Source organism: Ursus arctos, unplaced genomic scaffold, assembly GCF_023065955.2.
Source record: "Ursus arctos isolate Adak ecotype North America unplaced genomic scaffold, UrsArc2.0 scaffold_8, whole genome shotgun sequence".
Classification (NCBI taxonomy): domain Eukaryota; kingdom Metazoa; phylum Chordata; class Mammalia; order Carnivora; family Ursidae; genus Ursus; species Ursus arctos.
Window position 1 is genome coordinate 66,055,634 of NW_026623100.1, and position 20,566 is coordinate 66,076,199.

Below are 20,566 nucleotides of genomic sequence, written 5' to 3' on the forward strand. Positions count from 1 at the left end.
TAACCAATATTGTACTTTAAGCTTGAAACATTTCTTGATTAGATTTTCAGGTCTCTCTTAAGAGAGTTTCTGTTCCCAGCTAACACTCATTTATAGAAATAATTCACTGTTGTGGGCATTAGGGACTATATCCTAGATTCACAGTTAACTTAGGGTCAGATTCTAAATACCAATGATTTCTAATCAGAATACAGACTTTAATTATAAGCATGATCAAAACTCAGTAATGTCAGAAACCCTAAAAATAAGTCAGAGAACAAAATTTACAGACTGTAAAGCCCGTTATTTATTGTCATTTGATTTATGTGATTTATTTACTTTGTCCAATTCTGCTATTTGTTTTCTAGGAAACTTAGTCTCTTATTCAGACCTCATCTGTCTTACATTAAAAGATAAGAGCAGATGATTCATGTAGTTTATTTTAAAATTCTTTAAAAAGCTGGTGCTACCGTTTTGAAGGATAGTCTAACAGTATGTATCCAGAAGGCTGTAAAAATATCCATATCCATTGATTCAGTCTATTTCTTGAGTTTACCCGGAGGAGTTAATCAGAGTGCACCCTAAATTTTATGTATATTTGTTATGACATTTTTTATAGTATGTGAAAACTTGAAACAGCTTTAGTGTCCAGAACTCAGAGCTCAGTTATAGTTCAGGATGCCCACATGACTGAGTATAATGTCCTCAAAAACGTGTTTCAGATCAAAATGCATAAATGTAATATAGTTCTAGACAAAAATTCGTTATGCACATAGAAAAAGAAGTAGTATACCAAACTGATAACGGGTATTTTTTCTGGATTGTAGCATAAGAATGTTTTTGTAATAACATTGTGCATGTTTCTGATGGACCACCCTTTGAGTAGCTGGAGAAAAGATGCTCTGACGTGCTGTTTGGGCCCAGAACTGGCAGTTCTCACCGACATTTCAGTCACTCGCTTCCTTGCTGTTGCACTAACGAATTGTAGAGGGGCCGTCCTTTGCAGCTATCATTAAACAGATTCACCTGTTCAATATTTAGCCTCCTCTGCAGTGGTCTTGTCGCTGCCCGTCACTGCAGGGTTACCCTGGCTGGTTTCTGCTAACCACCATCCCTTCTTGTCGTTAGACAGAAATGACTCTTTCATCTCAATGAGTGATGGCCACATTTGCATTTCTCATATAACCAAAATGTTCTAGAACTGGAAACAAGTAAGAGATAAGTCCTAAATCAGTATTTTATCAATAAGAAAAAGAAAAACAAAACCAAAGGAGGCCTTGAGACTTGTCTGAAGTAGTTACTGGCTGAGTCAGCTCTGCAGAGAGGCCCAAGGCTTGCTGACTCCCATCCTTCAGCCTCACTCTGGCTTAATGAAGGATGTAGGAATATTCATGAGTTTGGGAATAAAATATTCACTTGGATTTGGTTACATATAGGTATTTATAAACATGCAGATGTATATACATGTTTTTGTGGGTTAGATTGCTCCGTTGGTAGAAAGATGATAGGCAGGGAGAGTCAGTTGCCAGAGAAAGCTAACATATAAAAGAAAATGGTATTCCGTTAGACTTGACTCTATTGTAAACAACGCTATCATCTTGCAAAAGTGTGTGATTGGTTATGTGGGGAGAAAAGAGTGGATAAATGCAGTAAGTAAAACCAGGATCATTATCACCAGAAAAAGAAAAAAAAAATTGAAACATGTGTGATGATGGTAGAATAGTAGCATTATTTTGCCATTACACAAAGGACAGAATATTTTTTAAAGTGTGTATATATAAGCATTTAGGGACTTAACTGTGAGTTTTTCACAAGGGACAAAGCGTACATTTTTATCTAGAAACAACTAATGGGGAATTAGCATACCTTCTTTCAGAGGCATATAAATAGAAAGAGAATTACTGGGGAAATTAACCAGCGTTCTGGGGAGTAATTTAGTCCCTTAATGCCAGAAGAGTTGAGGGCTTTAATTAGAGGATTAGTTTAATTTTTTATTAAATTTTATTGTCTTTTATTTATTTCTTTGGTGAGATCTTTTTATTTGTGTATAGTAAATCACACCAACTTATATTCATTGTTATACTTCATTTAAGATAAAAAAATAGCAGTAATTGTATTCTGTTTTTCTTACAGATAAAAGAAGCCTAATCTTAAAAAAAAGTACTGTTGTAAACCAGTAACTCAGGAAATAGTAGATTACTTCACTATGCCTTCAATTTGGGGTCTAGCGGTATTTCTCATATTAAATCAAACAAAGAAACATGTTTCTGCTTGTTCTCTTATAAATGTAATATGGCCCTATTAAGTTATAGTTTCTTTTTTAATGAATTTTTAAAAAATTGCTCTGAATATATTATATGACATGGTAACTAAGCGTAACAGAAAATAATACTTTTTGGAGGGGGAATGTTAGTCATTTTAGTATCCAGTCACTCCCTTTTATTCCTCTGAATGAGTCAGTGTAAATTTGTCACTGCGGGTGTATATACAGATGTTTTTGTGACTGTGAAACTGTAGATACGTGTATTTACGTACTTGGTAGCATTAGTTTCCCCGTCTTGAATATTTCCACCATTTAGTTAGTGAGCACAACGTAATCACATGCTAATTTATCAGTTATGAATACAATGAGTGGCAACAAAACACTTAACAGTGGCTTAAACACATTGGGATTTATTTTTCTCATGTAAAAATAAGTCCGAAGGCTGTTAAGTCAAAGTTGGTCCCATGACTTGAGGATGTTATCGGAGACTCAGGTTCCATCCTCTTGTCCTGCTCTGCCACGTGGTTTTCCTCCTTACGATCTTATGATCTTACGTGATTGCTGGATGGGTTTCACATTCTCTTTCCAGGCAGAAAGAAGAAAGAAATGCCTCTCTTGGGAAAGCAGAAGCATTCCCAGAAATCCACGTTAGGGTTACATTTTGCAAAAGAGACTGGGAAGTCATCTTTTTAAGTGGACCACATTGCCCTTCTCAACACCGGGTGCAGCTGGGCAGCCAGCAGGGGAAAACAGATGCTGAGTAGTAGGCACCTCTCCGCTTCCCGTGCTGACCTTTTGTTTTCATTCAGGTTATTTTCCTCATTATAAGAATAACACCCAGCTATTTAAAAATGAAGTCACTATGCGCTCCCCTCCTTAAGAGCATCAAGTTTTCATATAATTGGCAATATCTTCAAAGCTCTGTATCTTGAGCTGTGGCCTAATACTCAGGTTCTAATTGCCTGCAGGAGGGTTCTACCTGGACATTTGCTGGTTGGTTCAAATACACTTAAGTACAAAGCTTTATCTTCAGGTTTTTTGGGTTTTTTTTCCAGGCAGGGTTGCCAGCATTTTCCCATACTAGAAATTTAGAATAATCCTAACTTCTTAAATTCCTTTATTCCCTAATCCAGTTTGCCATCAGCTGTAGTTTCCTGCATTGAAATATCTTGGAGGTGACCCTTACGTGCGCCCCCCCCCCCCCCCCCCCCCGTCACTACTGAAGTTCACACACTTGCTGCCTCATTTATGCCTCATTCACAGGGTTTACTAACTGATTTCTCCAATCCTGTTCTTCCTCTTTTGTTCATTCTGCTGGTCACTAACAGTCTAATTTTATTAAAACTTAGTTTTCTTAAATATTTCTCCCCGTGTAAGAGTTTTTAAACCAAATTCAAAGTGCTTTCCTCTTTCAAAGTTTACTTTCATACCAGATACTTTTCTTATTCTGTCTTTATTTCCCTTTATTTATCTATCTAAATTATCTTTCTTGTTGAAGAATGCACTCAGTGCACTGTTTCCTGCTTACCTCCCCTAACAAATACAAGTAGCCATCGAGAGTTTCCTCCTCTTCTCTGGTTGTGTCTCCCAGCACCCACCTCCAGCCTGTTTTGATCTCATCATTCCAAGTTCTACCTTTCAAGGCCTAGCTCCTAAATTCCTTTCTTTTTTTTTAAAGATTTTATTTATTTATTCGACAGAGATAGGGACAGCCAGCGAGAGAGGGAACACAAGCAGGGGGAGTGGGAGAGGAAGAAGCAGGCTCATAGCGGAGGAGCCTGATGTGGGGCTTGATCCCAGAACGCCGGGATCACACCCTGAGCCGAAGGCAGACGCTTAACCGCTGTGCCACCCAGGCGCCCCCTAAATTCCTTTCTTTTCGAACTTTCTTGACAGTTCCTCCCTATGTATTTTTTGTAGCTGTTCTAAACTATATTTTGAAGAAGCCGTGTGGTATGATGGGATTTCTTCAGAGTCAGAGAAGTATAACTTTAGATCTTGACTTAGCTACTTACCAACTTTTTAGCATTAAGCAAGTTAGCCTTTCTAAGCTAGTTTATCTTTTTTTTTTTTTTTTTTTTTTTTAAAGATTTTATTTATTTGACAGAGAGACAGCCAGTGAGAGAGGGAACACAAGCAGGGCGAGTGGGAGAGGAAGAAGCAGCCTCCCAGCAGAGCAGGGAGCCCGATGCAGGGCTCGATCCCAGGACCCTGGGATCACGCCCTGAGACGAAGGCAGACGCTTAACGACTGAGCCACCCAGGCGCCCCACTAGTTTCTTTATCTATAAAATAATTACGTGTACGCACAGACACCTTTTTGTGAGCATAAAATGAGGTAATGTTTAGTAACATGTAATAGCACTTAGCACTTAGTATTAGGGATTGCTGCTTGAAAATAAAAACCCAGGATAATAGTGTCCTAAACAAAGTTGGAGTTTATTTTTCTCTTATATAAAAGAAGTCCAGGATTAGGTAGTCCAGGGCTGATATGGTAGTTCATCTGGGACGCAGGCTTTCTCTACCTTTGTTTTCTACCCTTCTAGAGCATGATTTCTATATCAAAATCGCAATTACCATAGTCCAAGGTGACTGCTGGAGCTCCAGCCATCATAACTACATTTCAGATAGCAAAAGGAGGAAGAACATGGGGGGTGGGGTGGGAAGGGCCTGTTTTCTAGCTTAGTCAGCTTTCTCTAACCAGCCTTCCTGGAAGTCTTTCCTAACGTTTCTAACGTTAGTCTCATTGGCTAGCACTTAGTCACATGACCACCACTTGCTAAAGGGAGGCTGTAAATTTTAATCTCTTAGTCATTGGGTACATTGTTGCACAAAATAAAATTAATCTTCTATTACTAAGAAACAAGGAGATAATTAATATTGGGTGGCTATATGCAGCCTCAGCCATGGTTACTTGTGGTAACTTTGCGGTGCTTAACAGGGTGAGGTTTAAAAAGTATCTTTATGCATCTTTCTCTTCCACTTAGTGTCAATTTAGCACTTTATTCCTCTTTGCTTCATATGTATTTTGTTTTTCCAGCTACATTGAAAGTTGCTTGGGGGATAGAGACTGTATACCACAATTCTTTGTTGTGTTTCACAACACCTAACAGAGTGCTTGGCACTTGGACCACATAGTAGGAACTTAGTATGTGTTTGTTCATTAATTGATTTTTTTTTTCACTAGTACCGTAGTTCTTTTAGCCTCTCATTGAATCTTCCCACCCGCCATGAGTATTTAGTACTTTTTCTTAAACTACAAAGTAGCAGCTATCCAGAGAGGATGTACTGCATTTCATTCCTTTGATCATTTCCTGTTTTCTAATGCCTAAAAAGTTACTCTGTGGAGTTGATATTCTAACGTTTTATCTTTCTTTGGTTAATGTATTTAAAATGTATTTGTTTTATACCTTGTGCTTCAGGATAAATACCTTGGATTAAACCTAAGGAATAATGCATGTTTGCATATATCAATTACATATATATTTCTAATATTCATCATGAATTATGTAGAATAAGACTTTTCAAAATGCCACTTTTGGCAAGTCCTCAGGAAATGATTTTTCTGTGCATATTTAATTCACTCATTTGTAAGGAAGCTAATGGTTTGGAAGAAAGCTTAGATCACATTTCTTTGTCACAGTGTTTTTGAGCTGCTAGTGATTTTTCTTTTTCTCCCTGACCATGGATAAGAAGAGAGGAAGAACTAACTGGAGAGAGGAGACTCTCTCCAAGAAGATAAAGAAATAGTATTACTGGAAATTTCTTTCCCATCTGCTTGAGTCAGACTTTATGGTAAAAATAAGATCTTATAGTATCAAACTATCTTGGGATAGAAGAGTTTATAGGAGTTCTTTTTATTCTACTTTGGAACTCACTGAATGGAATATTTTAAACATGCTTTGTGCTTCCTTCAAATTTATTCCTTCACAGGTATTCATTATATTATTAGCATATGAGTATATAAATATACAATTTCATACCCCATAACCAATATGCTAATATATTCATACACCCAAATATGCGTATGTCTTATATAAACACATATAAATGCTAAGAGATAAAGATATGCTACTACAAATTCTTCTTGGAACAAAGTTAGTTATAAATAAAATAAAAAGTTATACATCATCCAGTTATGCACACTCAAAAAGAGTAGGTAGGTAGACCTACATGAATGGTTATTTGGTTTGATGTTTAGGTATATATTAAGTGGGTGGGAGAGAGGGGCCTGGTCAATAAAATAACTGTACAGTGTTAATAAGAAGGAGAATACATATTAACTAAAAATCGTAATAGCTTTATGATAATTTTTAATGATACTTTTGGACTGGTATACAAATGACATAGAGACATTTATTTATAAAAAGTTGATATTTCTTTCTAGTTTGACTTTATTTGGTTTTGTTCTCATAGATGTTTTCTCCCAGATGTCAGATTCCAATGGCTTAATGATATTTAGCAAGTTTGACCAGTTTCTGAAGGAAGTTCTGAAGCTCCCAACAGCTGTCTTTGAAGGGCCATCTTTTGGTTACACAGAGCACTCAGTCCGCACCTGTTTTCCACAGCAGGTAAGGACAGTTTTGTAGAATCTAGGACTAGAAGAGCGCTCACTCATCCCTCCACCTTGTATCAGATTTCACCAGATTGCTTCTAGTCTAGGCGCATAAAGTCTTGAGTAGGGGAGAAAAAAGAGCTTTAAGCGGGAGGGGCGTGAAAAAGAGGGTGTATAAAAAATTCACCTGAGAATTCTGGCTTGGGGGAGAGAGGAGTCTTTTCTGAGAAATGATAATGTATGACATATTTTAAATTACTATAATTTTGAAGAAAAGTGTTTAAGATGAAGTGTTTATATTATTGCTGCTAGACATATATTACTCTCCTGAATGAGTTCTTTAAACTGTGAAATACAGGAATTTTGGCATAAAACTCTATACAATACTAGACCATTTTTTCCTGAGCACCGAAGACAAGGAATGCTACACAGCTCCCAGCTGCCAGCTCAGAATCCCTCAAGGGTACACTGCCATTTTCATACGAAGGAAAGATAGATTGGGTTTCCTCTTTGTGTGTCCTTGTGCGATCCTGCCCTTGAGGTTGTATGTGTGAATTCCTGAGATCTTAACTGTGCCTCAAATGACTCCGAGCAGAGTGGATGCTGACTGAAGCTTCATTTATTCAGGAAGGCATGAGATAAAAGGAGCTTCATGCTAAACTTAGAAATTATGAAAAGTAGGGAATTAAGAAAAAGTCTGTGTTAAAACTAATGAGTAAAAGATTAGTGGAAGTAGGATATTGACATAGTCTGAAAGTATCTCCCCATAAGATGTTTCTTTTTTTTTTCTTTTTTTTAAGATTTTATTTATTTATTTGACAGAGAGAGAGAGAGCCAGCGAGAGAGGGAACACAGGCAGGGGGAGTGGGAGAGGAAGAAGCAGGCTCCCAGAAAAGCACAACCTGAGTCTTATCTTCCCTGTTTTTTGGTTTTTTTTTTTCCCATTTTTTTATGTTTGATTTTATTTCTTACAGTTTTATTGAGATATAATTGACATATAACATTGTAAAATTGTAAGGTGTAAACATAATGATTTGATGCTTATATATATTGCAAAACAATTTTCCACAATAAATTAACATCTGGCCTGAGTCTCATTTTGAGGAAACATCTGACAAACCCAAATGAAGGTATTTCTACAGAATAACTGGCCTGTGCACTTTAAAAATGTCAATTTTTATTGACAATGAACTCTTCTATGTTACAGGAGTCTAAAGAGAGAAAATTCAATGCAGTTTATGATCCAGGATTTTCTCTTGTTATAAAGGACATTATTGGGACATTTGAAAACAATCTGAATAAATTTTGTAGACTAGATAATAGTATTTTGTCAGTAAATGTCAATTTACTGGTTTTGATATTTGTATTAAATTGTGTAAGAGAATGTCCTTATTTTTAAGAAATGCGATCTGAGGTATTTAAGGGCAAAGGGGCATCCCTTCTGCAGTGATAATGTTTGAGGAATCTGGGTACATGAGAATTTTTGGGGTAATCTTCTTACAATCTTTCTGTAAGTCTAAAATCACTTAAAAATAAGAAGTTAACATGTAAAAACAACAAATCTAAAGTTTGAGAACTGAAAGTACCTTGTAAACTAGATCCTTCTGACATGTGATACTTTGATTCACAAGAGTCAAGAGTCAAACCAAACACACAAATACTTTTTCTTACATTTAAAGTTAAGAATTCCTATCTGTCTGTACAGCCACTCTGGAAAACAGTGTGGAGGTCCCTTAAAAAGTTAAAAATTGAGCTACCCTATGATCCAGCCATTGCACTACTGGGTGTTTACCCCAAAGATACAGACGTAGTGAAGAGAAGGGCCATATGCACCCCAGTGTTCATAGCAGCAATGTCCACAATAGCTAAATCGTGGAAGGAGCCGAGATGCCCTGCAACAGATGACTGGATTAAGAAGTTGTGGTCCATATATACAATGGAATATTACTCAGCAATCAGAAAGAACGAGTTCTCAACATTTGCTACAACATGGATGGCACTGGAGGAGATAATGCTAAGTGAAATAAGTCAAGCAGAGAAAGACAACTATCATATGATTTCTCTCATCTATGGAACATAAGAACTAGAATGATCAGTAGGGGAAGAAAGGGATAAAGAAAGGGGGGGTAATCAGAAGGGGGAATGAAACATGAGAGACTATGGACTATGAGAAACAAACTGAGGGCTGCAGAGGGGAGGGGCGTGGGGGAATGGGATAGGCCGGTGATGGGTAGTAAGGAGGGCACGTATTGCATGGTGCACTGGGTGTTATACACAACTAATGAATCATCGAGCCTTACATCGAAAACCGGGGATGTACTGTATGGTGACTAACATAATATAATAAAAAATCATTATAAAAAAAAAAAAAAAAGAAAGAATTCCTATCTGTCTGTATTCAGACTTTCAAACAATGTTTTACAGTTTGTTTAGAGATTACTCATTAGCTTTAGCACCAAAGGTGGCACCCAGAATACTGGTGAGTTATTTTTACCAAGTTCTCAGGGGATGTTCTTCCCAAATTTGTATGCACTTGGACTGATTGTTTTTGTGGAAATTTGTATATGTTATTTTTTTCTCAGTGTAAATGACAGTATCAGCTTTTAGCATATTAAAAATAGCCATGTGCTTCGATTTATTCTAATAAAGTATAGTTTGCATTCCCCTCCCCCACCCTGAATATGCATTTTTAAATAATGTGAGGCTGGCCATACGTATCCTGGTACAGAAGTGTGTTGCAGGTAATAAAATGCCCAGAAGTACTGTGAGTGAGGGTAGGTATGACAAAGAAACTGCAAACATTTTTCATTTAGCACTCATCTCGCTGCTGCTGCTTTCACAGTACCCTTACATCAAATGGTTGCCCCCACAATACTCTGGGGTAACCTTGTATATGATATGCATGTGGCTTTTCACACAAGATGCTTCCTGGAGGTCAGGCTAAAACTTGATCCAGTTCTGGAATGCTACCATTAAGTGTCGGTACGGGGGAGGGAATTTATACAAAGAATTGTCCATGAAGAACAACGTCTGACCAGTGGGTGACAATTACGTGGGGTGCTAAACCCAAAGTAACCTTTGATCTACTTGTAACGTGATGCTATGATGAGACTCTTGTATTGGAGCAGAAGTTTGAAATGTCGAAGAGTATACAAAAATTTCCAACTGTTAGTCCTAAGAATGCGATCTAGAATTCTCCAGATTATTTTATGCCTTTATTGTGAAGCCTTTGAACTCACAAGCCTGACTGTTGCTTCTTATCTGCTTCAGATTCTTAGAAAAAACTGAGTCTGTGTGTGTGTAAGATTTTATTTATGAGAGAAAGAGAGAGAGAGGGAGAGAGAGAGCATGAGTGGCGGCGGGGGCGGGGAGGGTCAGAGGGAGAAGCAAACTCCCTGCTGAGCAGGGAGCCCAATGCTGGGGGGCTCGATCCCAGGACCCTGAGATCATGACTTGAGCAGAAGGCAGAAGCTTAACCAACTGTGCCACCCAGGCGCCCCCCAGTCCGTGTTTCGCTATGTGCCAAATTTGGAAAAGTCAGAGAAGCTTATCTCAGTCTAGAGGAAACTTTAAGTTTTCCTTGGTCTGTAAAGATGACCGAAAAAAAGGACCCTTTAAAGAAAAAGAAATTACTAATAGAATGACCAAAAAAATGAGACTTTGGACAAAGTTTCATGCAGCAAGAGTTAAATCCGATGATTTTTGGGTTTCTTTTTGAAATGGTCTTTTCCCATAGGGTTAGTTTTACTATGTATGTGGTTTTTTTTTAATGCGGATTAACTCCCACGCCTTCAGACAGAGAGAACAGTGTCAGTGGAAATTGCCCTGTTGATACACATGCAGTTTTCCCCAGAGTATTACTGTTCTGGGCTGAGCAAAGAAGTGATCGCAATTAAAGAGAATGTATGACTCCTTTAAGAAAGAAGGGGAAATCTTGCCGGAGTACCTTTCTTTAGTGAAAGAAGTGGCTGGTTTGGAGGATTTGTGAATTGCTTCACTTTCTACAGTTATGGGGTGAAACTGTGGGTTCAGATGTAGGAGATGTGAAGACACCCTCTCCTGTCTCCCCACACCTGTGCTACAAAAATTGATTGATGGAGTGAGCTATCCCCTGGATCCAGTATTCAGTTTTGATAAAACTAATCTGTCTTAAAAGTTGTATGCCCTTATCAGGAGGAAGGAAAAAAGTGTCTCAGGATTTAAGACTGAAAGGGGTCATCTGATAGTGACTTTTGTTGGCAATGCCTGTGGAGGTTTAAATGTGCTGGTAGTAGTGTTGCTGCTGTTTTGTTAGTCCTCTGTTTACAAGGCTGCCTAGGTTCTTACGTTTGTGCCAGCCCTGTTTTTCTCGTATACCTTATTATTTTTAAATCCACAGTTTTGCAGTATATGCAATTTTCCAGTAATGTGTGTGGTGCATTACAGGAGAAATACTTGAATTTTTAAAAATGATATGAAGAAAATTATGTATTTGTTTATTTTAATATAGCTTTAATTCTCTTTTAAAAAACAATTTTGCAAACTAACCCAAAATAAGAGATGTTGGACTTACGTAGTTTTAAAAACACAACAAAAATTAAAAGCACTTATAAGTTAATTTAGCATAACCCATCAACTAGAATTGAACCCAGATTTTGGTGAAGATGTGGAGCAACCAGAGCTCTCATACAGACCACGTTGGAAGAGGCTCTGGTGTTTTCCTACAAACCTCGGCAGATACCTAGTCATCATCTGGCAATTCTACCCTTAAGTTTTTCCCACATGAAATGAAAACTTATGTTCACGAAAAGATTTACAAGGTTGCTTTTATCAGCCTCGGAAGCATCTGAGCTGTCCATAATAAACCACTGGAGTAAAGTTAATTCAAGAAATAATATGTCTGGAATTTGCTTCAAATTAATCCCGACTGAAGGAAGGGTGAAGGCATAAGTTAAAATTAGTCATATGGGGACCCCTGGGTGGCTCAGTTGGTTAAGCGTCTGTCTTCGGCTCAGGTCACGATCCCAGGGTCCTGGGGTCCAGTCCTGTGTCAGGCTCCTTGCGCAGCGGGGAACCTGCTTCTCTCTCTGCCTGCCGCTCCCCCCTGCTTGTGCTCTCTCTCTCTGACAAATAAAATAAAATAAAATAAATTAGTCCTATGTTGAGAATTGTTGAAGCTGGATGACAAGCATATTATACTATTCTCTCTACTTTGGTATATTTTAAAAATTTAATGGAAAAATTAATTTGTAAATTTATGATCATGATCATTGTCTGAATAAAGCACAGTGTTAACATAGCACCTCAAGTCTGATATTTTGGTGAGTAGACCAAATATATTGATTCTTCAGTGGCTGTTGTTAAAGATTTTATTTGAGAGAAAGAGAGAGAGAGAGAGCTCATGAGGTAGGGGAGAAGCAGAGGGGGAGAGAAAGGGGGAGGGAGAGAATCCTCAAGCAGACTCTCCTGAGAGTGGAGCCCAATGTAGGACTTGATCCCACGACCCTGAGATCATGACTTGACCTGAAACCAAGAGTCAGATACCTAATGGACTGAGCCACCCAGGCACTCCTGTTTCTTCACTGGTTATAAACTAACAAACTGACTTTGGAGACTTAAGAGTTATTAAAAACAAGCAGTAAATAGCATTATATTAAATTTCTCCCAAGTTTTCCTAAACTTCAGAGTTTGGGGATGAATTCTGTTTCTCCTTAAAAAGATGATTGCTATTTGTTGTAGTATTTGTTTTTTAGGTTTCTGTTGACTTTAGTTTGAAGTGTTCAGTCCACCCTGCAGAGGATTTGATTTTTATTTTTATTGTTTTTTAAATGTGTGGTTTTTTTTAAAAGGGGGGGTGGGCCAAAGGAAGAGGGAGAGAGAGAATCTTAAGCAGGCTCCACGCCCAGCATAGAGCTCATTGTGGGGCTCAATCTCACCCTGAGATCATGACCTGAGCCGAAATCCAGAGTCAGATGCCTAACTGACTGAGCCACCCAGGTGCCCCTCACCCTGCAAAGGATTTTAAATTTGATGTCTGTCTTTATGGAAGACTGAGTAAGTAAAGTAGGGGAGAGAGGGAGGAGAGAGGGAGATGGGGAAGTAGAGGCAATTTTTCACTCAGTGTTGCAGGGCTCTCCTTGATACAGGGGAGGTGGGAAGTGGGTAGTGATGGGATTACATTATTGCCGGTGGATTTGTCAGAACAGCAACAGTATTTCTCATGCCTGGAGATGTCCTCTGATTATACTTTGACCAGCATATCCTCTTCCACTATATGCCAAAATGACTTTTCTTCCCACTATATCTTTGAAGTGAGATGTTTTCTAAATGTTCTGACCTTGTTTTCCTGGACATTGAATAGTTTGGTAAGAATTGCCTGGCACATGTATATGTGTATTTCACTGGAATTCTAATTGGGTGGTTTTACAGTCTCCATCAGCTATCCCTCATTACCATGATAATCTAGTTGGGTTATTACCACATTTCATTGATTTGAAGACATTCTTTCACACTTTAACATCTCTGATATCAAGATACCTCATATAGCCAATGGCATCTTATAGTTGGCCAGGCAGTAATTATGATGGGTTGCCTTTTCTTGCACATGTGTGAACTTGGTCATAGCTGTTCCTCTTGTCACTTCAGCTGAATTATGCCCATGTTTGGTACTGCATGTGTTGTCATTTCAAATGATATCGGTTCACACTGACATACCAATAACCCTGACCTTCTCTGTCTTCAACAAAGGCCCTCATATTTTATATCCCAGCTACAAGAGTGCTTCTTCTTTGATGCTCTGAATCTTTCAATGTAGGATTAATTAATTGTTCCTCTTCCGCATTCGCATGGCGTGTCGTGTCTAGTTCACTTATGCCCTGAAGAGATGCACCTTGATCTTCAACTTTATATCCCCATGACTAACATTCTCTGGAAAATGACTGATGCTTACTAGAAATTTGTTGGATTAAATGATTTAAATTAAATATGACATGAGAAAGTATCTTTGGATTGAATTCTGATTCAAAGCTTAAACCTCATGGATGTACCTGCAACCTTGTTTCAATTGATGTTTTTATTCCATGATTTTCTCAAATGAAACAATCTTTGCAATGAGGAAAATACAGTGTTTCAGGAGTTCTGAATTTCCCCATCTCTTAGCTATAATAAATAAAAATATCTCTAATAAATAGCATAGCAACATTATACTGTTGTGTCATTACAAAGTATTTTAATTTTCAAAATAAATCTGTGATATGAACAAATTCAGTGTCTAATAATAATCAAAAGGTTGACCCATAGCACTGGTTCTATAACCAGTTAACATATGTTTGCTCTGGTTAGACAGAATATTTCTAACTCTGCACAAGTGTTTGTATAAAAATGTTTTTGATCTGGAAGATTTAAAAAATGTTTTCAAGTTTATTAACTATATGTCGAACATGGTTTAATAGATTATCAAGTAAGTTAAGTCAATGGCTAAGAAATACTTACTTGTTGCCCCTAAGGAAGTAAGAGGTTTTAATGGAAATGACGAGTTTGGAAATTGCACCTGATGGTCCATTGCTAAGCTAATTAACTTGTTTTCTCATGTTCTTTTAGTGATACTGGATTTCTCATTTTAAAGAGATGGTCCTGCCCCCCACCTTGAAAACGGAAAATGTAGTGACAGGTAGGGAAGGAGATGAGAATGGCTCTAGGGTAATAATTGTCAGTATTGAGGCTTAGAGTAACAAGGGCCTGGAGGTAGGGGACAAAAAGAAACGCTCACTTCCAAGAAATAAGATGAGCACACGCAAGGATAGAAAGAGCCCCAGTGTTTTATAGAGGACGGCAGAGATAAATCATGGTGTCCCTGCCCAGTGGATCAGGCCGCTGTTAAAATGATTAGGAATGAAGACCTTGTAGCAAAACAATTAATATTTAATAAAAAGTTAAGTGAAAAAACATTATATATTTTCGTCTGCCCTGTGTATATAATTACGTAGAAGCATATGTACATTTGGAGGGAAATACAGAAAATGGGAATTGTGGGAATGTACATTTTTTGTAATTTTTATTATGGTTTTTGTTATAAATATTGTGCTGTAAAAATAAGGAGGAATGCAAAGAATGTGTTCAACTTAAGAAGAAAAACCAAAATGAAACAAAAAAGGAGAAAAAAGAGCCAACCTGTCTTCCACGCAGTTATTTACTAAGTCATGGAATTTTGGAGCTGGGAATTCTGTCTCAGCTATTCTCAAACTTTTTGGTCTCAGGACTGTTTACAATAAAAATTCTTGAGGACCCCAGAGAGCTTTTGTTTATGTGGCTTATACCTATTAGTATTTCTATACTAGAAATTAAATTTGAGAAATTAAAGATATTTATTGTCATTTAAAAATAAAAATGATAGGATGCTTGGGGGCTCAGTCAGTTGGGCGTCCAACTCTTGATCTTAGCTCAAGTCTCGATCTCGGGGTCATGAGTTCAAGCCCCACGTTGGACTCCACGCTGTGTGTGGAAACCACATGAAAAAAAGTAATAGTGATAAACTTGTTACATCTTAAATAATGTATTTTTACGAAAAATAACTGTATCTTCCAAAACAAAAAAATTTAAGAGAGTGCCATGATTTTACATTTTTGCAAATTGCTTTAATATTTGGCTCAATTGAAGACAGCTGGATTTTATCTGCCTTTCCATTGATTCTGTTGTGATACGTTGTTTTGGTTAAAGTATAGAAAGAAGTCTGGCCTCACACAAGGAGCTGGAAAAGGGAGGAATGCTTAGTAGTTTTTCATATGGTTGTGGATACGCCACCTTGCTTCTGGCACACCCACTGTATACCTATGAGAGGCTGAGACTGAAAAGGGCAAATAATGTCTGAGAATTGTGAAAATAGTTCTCGCCTTGTGGACCCCTTGAAAATGTTTTAGGGACCTACAGGGCAGCTTCTGACCACACTTTGAGAACCACTGCTCTACCCTTCCAGAGGTGAGAAAACTGAAACCAGAATGTCAAATGGATTTCCCCAAATTACATGGTTTATGGAAGACAGAGTACTGGGACACAGTTCTTCTGGTTTCATTCCTCAGGCTTTTGGAGGACTTCAAATTACAAAATGACCTTAGGACAACTTTTGTAAACTGACCGAGAGTGTTTTTAATCAGGGTCTTCTAAGATGTCAAATGTAATTGTTCCTTTTCATCTCGAAGATTAAAAAAGAAACCTCCATGATAGGTGAATCAAAACTTTAGCATTAGGATTGTAGGTAGACTTGTAGAAATGCAATTTTTAATATTAGATATAAAAATGTATAGAAATATTAATTTAAAATACATTTAGTTTTTGGTTACTACCTCTTACTAGCCAAAAGACTTCCTAGCATCTTCTTTCTCAGTAATTTTATGTAGACGCTTTTCCATTTCTTTTGCTTTGTTGCAGTTATCCACATACCCATAATTAGAGGCATTTTCCATATCTGGACCTCCATTTAAATGTTCGGTGACTTTCTGGTTTTATTTTTAATGTTGTTCACTCATTCCTCTGAGGTTCCACTGAGGTCTCAGAAACATTAGTGACTTGGATGCCCGAGATGGAAAACACTTCGGAAAACTTTATTTAGCCTGATCGAGTAGGTGTTTTGAAACCTTACCACCAGAGCACAGCTTTCTACAGAGGGCCTTTGGATGGTAACTTGCTACTCTTATCACCCTCCGTCAGCCCTCTTGCTCGCCCCTTCCCTCCCCCTATTCAGTGTTGGCCTCCAATCTTTGTCCTTAATCAGAGGCTTTCCTTCATATTTCTTCCATCTTTTTCAAGTTTTTATTGTGAAAGCCTCTTTCTTTCTCTGCCATCTACTTTATCTTCCTTTTTCTGTTCCCTGTTTACCAATTTCTTTTTTTAAAAGATTATTCTTAATAAGAATTATCTCCTTGCATACAATGGAATCAAGATTCTCGTAGTTGCCAAAAAGATACACAAAAGTGAGTCTGTAGCCTCCTGTTTGTATGATGGGAACCATCATCGGGAAAGTGTCATGATGGCTCAGACGCACATGCTAGAGGCCGCTGTCCTCCTGACTTACCACCACCATGCCTTCACTCCTCGCTTCCAGTTTATGGTGAATAGATTCGTGGTCAAAAATCGCTTATTTTGTAATACGCTGGCAAAATCTTTGGGTCAGCTCTAACCGATTTTATGTCTCCCCCCCAATAAAGTATTTTAAAGTTTTATGGGGAAACACCCCATTTTGTAGATCCTGTTATCACGTTAAGAAAAGTAGCGGGACTGAGAACACAGTTCTTGGGAGAGACTGAGATGAAATTCTGGGTGCCTTTTGGTGTCCACTTGCCCCTAGCCCTCATCCCCCCCCCCCCCCCGCCTTGGAATGGTGGGACGAGGGCTTGGAAAAGTCCTCCTTACTGCTGGTCCTGCATCTCCTACTCTCCTGTGTCTGCCCTTTTGTCTCTGCCCTTCTTTTGGAATCAGGTTTGAAGTGGGGGCCGAGGTGTCCAAGCTGCATTTACAGAACTCTCGCATCTAGTTGTAAGGCACTCCCTTTTCCTCCATTTTCCTTTCCTTTTGGAGCTGCAAAGGTGTTTTATGGGTTAGAGGAAATTAAAAGAAAATTCATTAATTTGAAAATTGTTGAGAATCTGTTCTATCTACATCACACGACTCTATTTTTTCTAGACTGTTTTCTTGATTTTCTATGTCCAGTGGGATGTAATTATGCCAGTGTTTCACATACAGTGGAAGCTTCATATGTATTTGTTTAAAAGAGAGAAAGAAGACAGAACACAAAAATGCAGTCTAGCTGGGGAGATGGTGTAATGGGGAGTGATGGACATTGGGTGTTCAGGCTCTGTTTTCACCACTATTGTCACTGTCTTTGTGACTGGGTCAAATTACTTCACTACTCTGCGCTTTAGTTTTCTTTGTGTAAATGAGAAAGTTGTTAAGTGATGTTTAACAGTGTTTGCTTCTCACTTTAGTATTTATTCAATGATTACTTATCAAGTACCTGTTGTGTGCCTGGCACTGTTACGAAATGCTGGAAATACAGTAAATAACAAATGGGGAGGTAGTTCCCACTCTCGCTGATGTGTTATAATGAGGTGTGGGATGTCTGTCTCCCCCATGGGTAATAGAAATAGTAATTTGAAGGGCAACTGAGTTCTAGTCCTTGCTTTGTGTCTGATTTGGGTAGGACCTTTACAGGTTATTTATTTATTTATTTTTGCCTAAAGATTTATCTATTTATTTGGGAGAGAGAACAAGCGGGAGAGGGGCAGAGGCAGAGGGAGGGGGAGAGAGAATCCTAAGCAGACTCCCCGCTGAGTGTGGAGCCTGATGTGGGGTTCGATCCCACAACCCCCAGATCATGACCTGAGCCGAATTGAAGAGTCAGATGCTCAACCACCTGAGCCACCCAGGTGACCCAGGACCTTTATAAGCCATTTAAATGCTTTGTTCCTTTATTTTCTCATTTGTAAGATGAAGATAGTGATACCTAAACTATTTACCTTATAGAGCTGTTTTAAGAATCAAAATAATGTATGTGGAAATGCATTTGAATATAGAAGTAATGTATAGTGTGTTTCAGCATCTGTAGTAATGTAAAATATTGTATTTTGTTACAGAATTTCATGTGGAATTTGTTACAACTTAGTTGGGAGAATTCTAGATTAACTTAATTTTGTAATTCAGAGATACTTGACTATAAAGTATATTTTTCTTCTCTTCACAGAAAAAGATAATGCTAAATATGTTTTTAGACACAATGATGGCCGATCCTCCCCCCCAGTGCCTTGTCTGGCTACCTCTCATGCACAGGCTCGCCCATGTTGAGAATGGTAAGCAGGACTTGGATCATTCGGTCTCTTGGGCTATAGGAAATGCATGAACTGCTCGTATTTGTAATGTCCTTAGCTATTACCATGGAAAATTATAATTGACATTTGCTGTCACTGTGTCATTTGGTTATGATTTTTTCCTTTCGAAAGAGGGATATTTGTTTCTCAAAGAAAAGTAGGGGAAGGGGACTTATTACTTAGGGTACCAAGAAATAGTAATGTCAGGTCATAAAACTTTGTGGTTCAAACTCTAGGCTTTCCCCCACTGAGAATCACTTGAACCCACCTGATTTAGCCATCACTTCCTTTTTTTCCTTTAATTTATAAAATTCACAGTTCTAAAAAATTGAATATATGCAATATCAAGCACTAAGATTGTAATGATTTTGGAACAGTTTAAAGGAAAATAGCTATGATAGAATTTGGTGCTTCATACATCTTCATTTTATGCCTTTACTATTTTATCTGGACTTACACTTGGCATCCTTTCCAGGAATTTGACTTACATCTTTACCTTGCTTGGAATTGAAATGGTAGTTATCTCCAGTAACTTCTTACTTTTTCTTCTGTTCTTAGCGGTTTATCTCCTTGTTTAGGTTGTGTGAGTTTGTTAAAGGAAAGACAATGTAGTTTCTTATGTGCCCTCCCTCCCTCCTCTCAGAACTCTTGCCTGTTTCTTGTTCTGCCAAAGAGAACCAGTAGCAGCTGAGAGGCGCTAAAAAGCAGAGCTCTCTCTTTCCCCTTTGTAAGAATGGAATGCGCGTCCATACTCTTGTCTTCTCCCTCTCTCATCCATACCTTTTGTTCTTAAACTTCTCAGCGGTTTGCCCCACTGTGGCTTTAGTTCACAGGGACCTTAGATTCAGGATTATTTTCTTAAAGGTGTAGAATCTCTTGACTAAACTAAAACAGCTAAAATTTTTACCAGGATTTTTGGATAGAGACTTATACTGTTAAATTATTATAATATTATTGAAGTATTATTGGCTCTTCTGGAGGCAGTACCTTTAAAGCCTGAAGTATTTCATTTTCAGTTTGCTTTCATAAAATCATTTTGTATCTGCCATACCATATAGAAAGAATCTCATTTGTCCTGATTTTTGTTATCCATATGAACATTTTATTGTGACTTTGGATATAGTGTATTATTTGTTGTTTACATTCTTTTGGGGTTGGTGATATTTTGGGGACTGAGAATAGAATGAGCTCATCGACATATCTTGAAAATAAATGTTATCTATCACAGTAACATTTATCTACATATCTTAGTTTTTATGGTGGGGAAATAAATTCTAAAATTATGGTATTTCTTTATTTCTATATGGTATTTTTGTTGTTATTTGGGCTCTTGCTATGAAATTCATCACTTGAATGATATTGAAGTTACTATTTATAAGGATGGATATATATTTATTTACACAAAAGTTGTACTTTTTATATTGTTTTATTAGTCCAAGTGTATCGGGTATAAGATTACAACATGATGTGTTCTTCCAAAGAGAATGCTTTTACGAAAACCTGATCTTACTTATAATTGACTCAGTACACTTAGTGATCCTCTCTGCATTCTGGTTCTTTCCGTTTCCACCTGGTCAGCCCATTACACTGTCTTATGTGTGGTTCCTGACTGGTGTAGTAGAGGAGAGAAATCACACAGATATACGTGTTCAACCAAGATGATCAGAATATACTTGATAATTTAATATTAATGTACATGCATATATGTACATTAACCAAAAATAATTGTATAGAATTATAAATGCTGATGTTGCCTGTGTTGATGTGAGCTCCAGATTGATTTGGGAGTAGTGTTCTGTGGTGGAACTTTACTAGATTATATATTTTATACTTTTTTTAATTAAAAAATTTTTAAAAAATATTTATTTGAGAGAGAGAGAGGGAGAGAACATGAGAAGGGGGAGGATCAGAGGGAGAAGCAGACTCCCCACTGAGC

At 37.7% G+C, this 20,566-nt stretch overlaps 1 protein-coding gene across 5 annotated transcripts in view; it reads left to right on the forward strand.

Annotated features, from left to right (window-relative positions):
• The window catches only part of DTNB (dystrobrevin beta), a 227,099-nt gene that overhangs the window by 55,563 nt on the left and 150,970 nt on the right, over positions 1–20,566 (forward strand). For all 5 annotated transcript variants that reach the window (XM_048222550.2, XM_048222551.2, XM_057308991.1 and 2 more), the window contains exons 6-7: positions 6,658–6,812; positions 18,507–18,612. In XM_048222550.2, the coding sequence (XP_048078507.1) occupies positions 6,658–6,812; positions 18,507–18,612 (261 nt within the window). The remainder of the gene's footprint in view (positions 1–6,657; positions 6,813–18,506; positions 18,613–20,566) is intronic.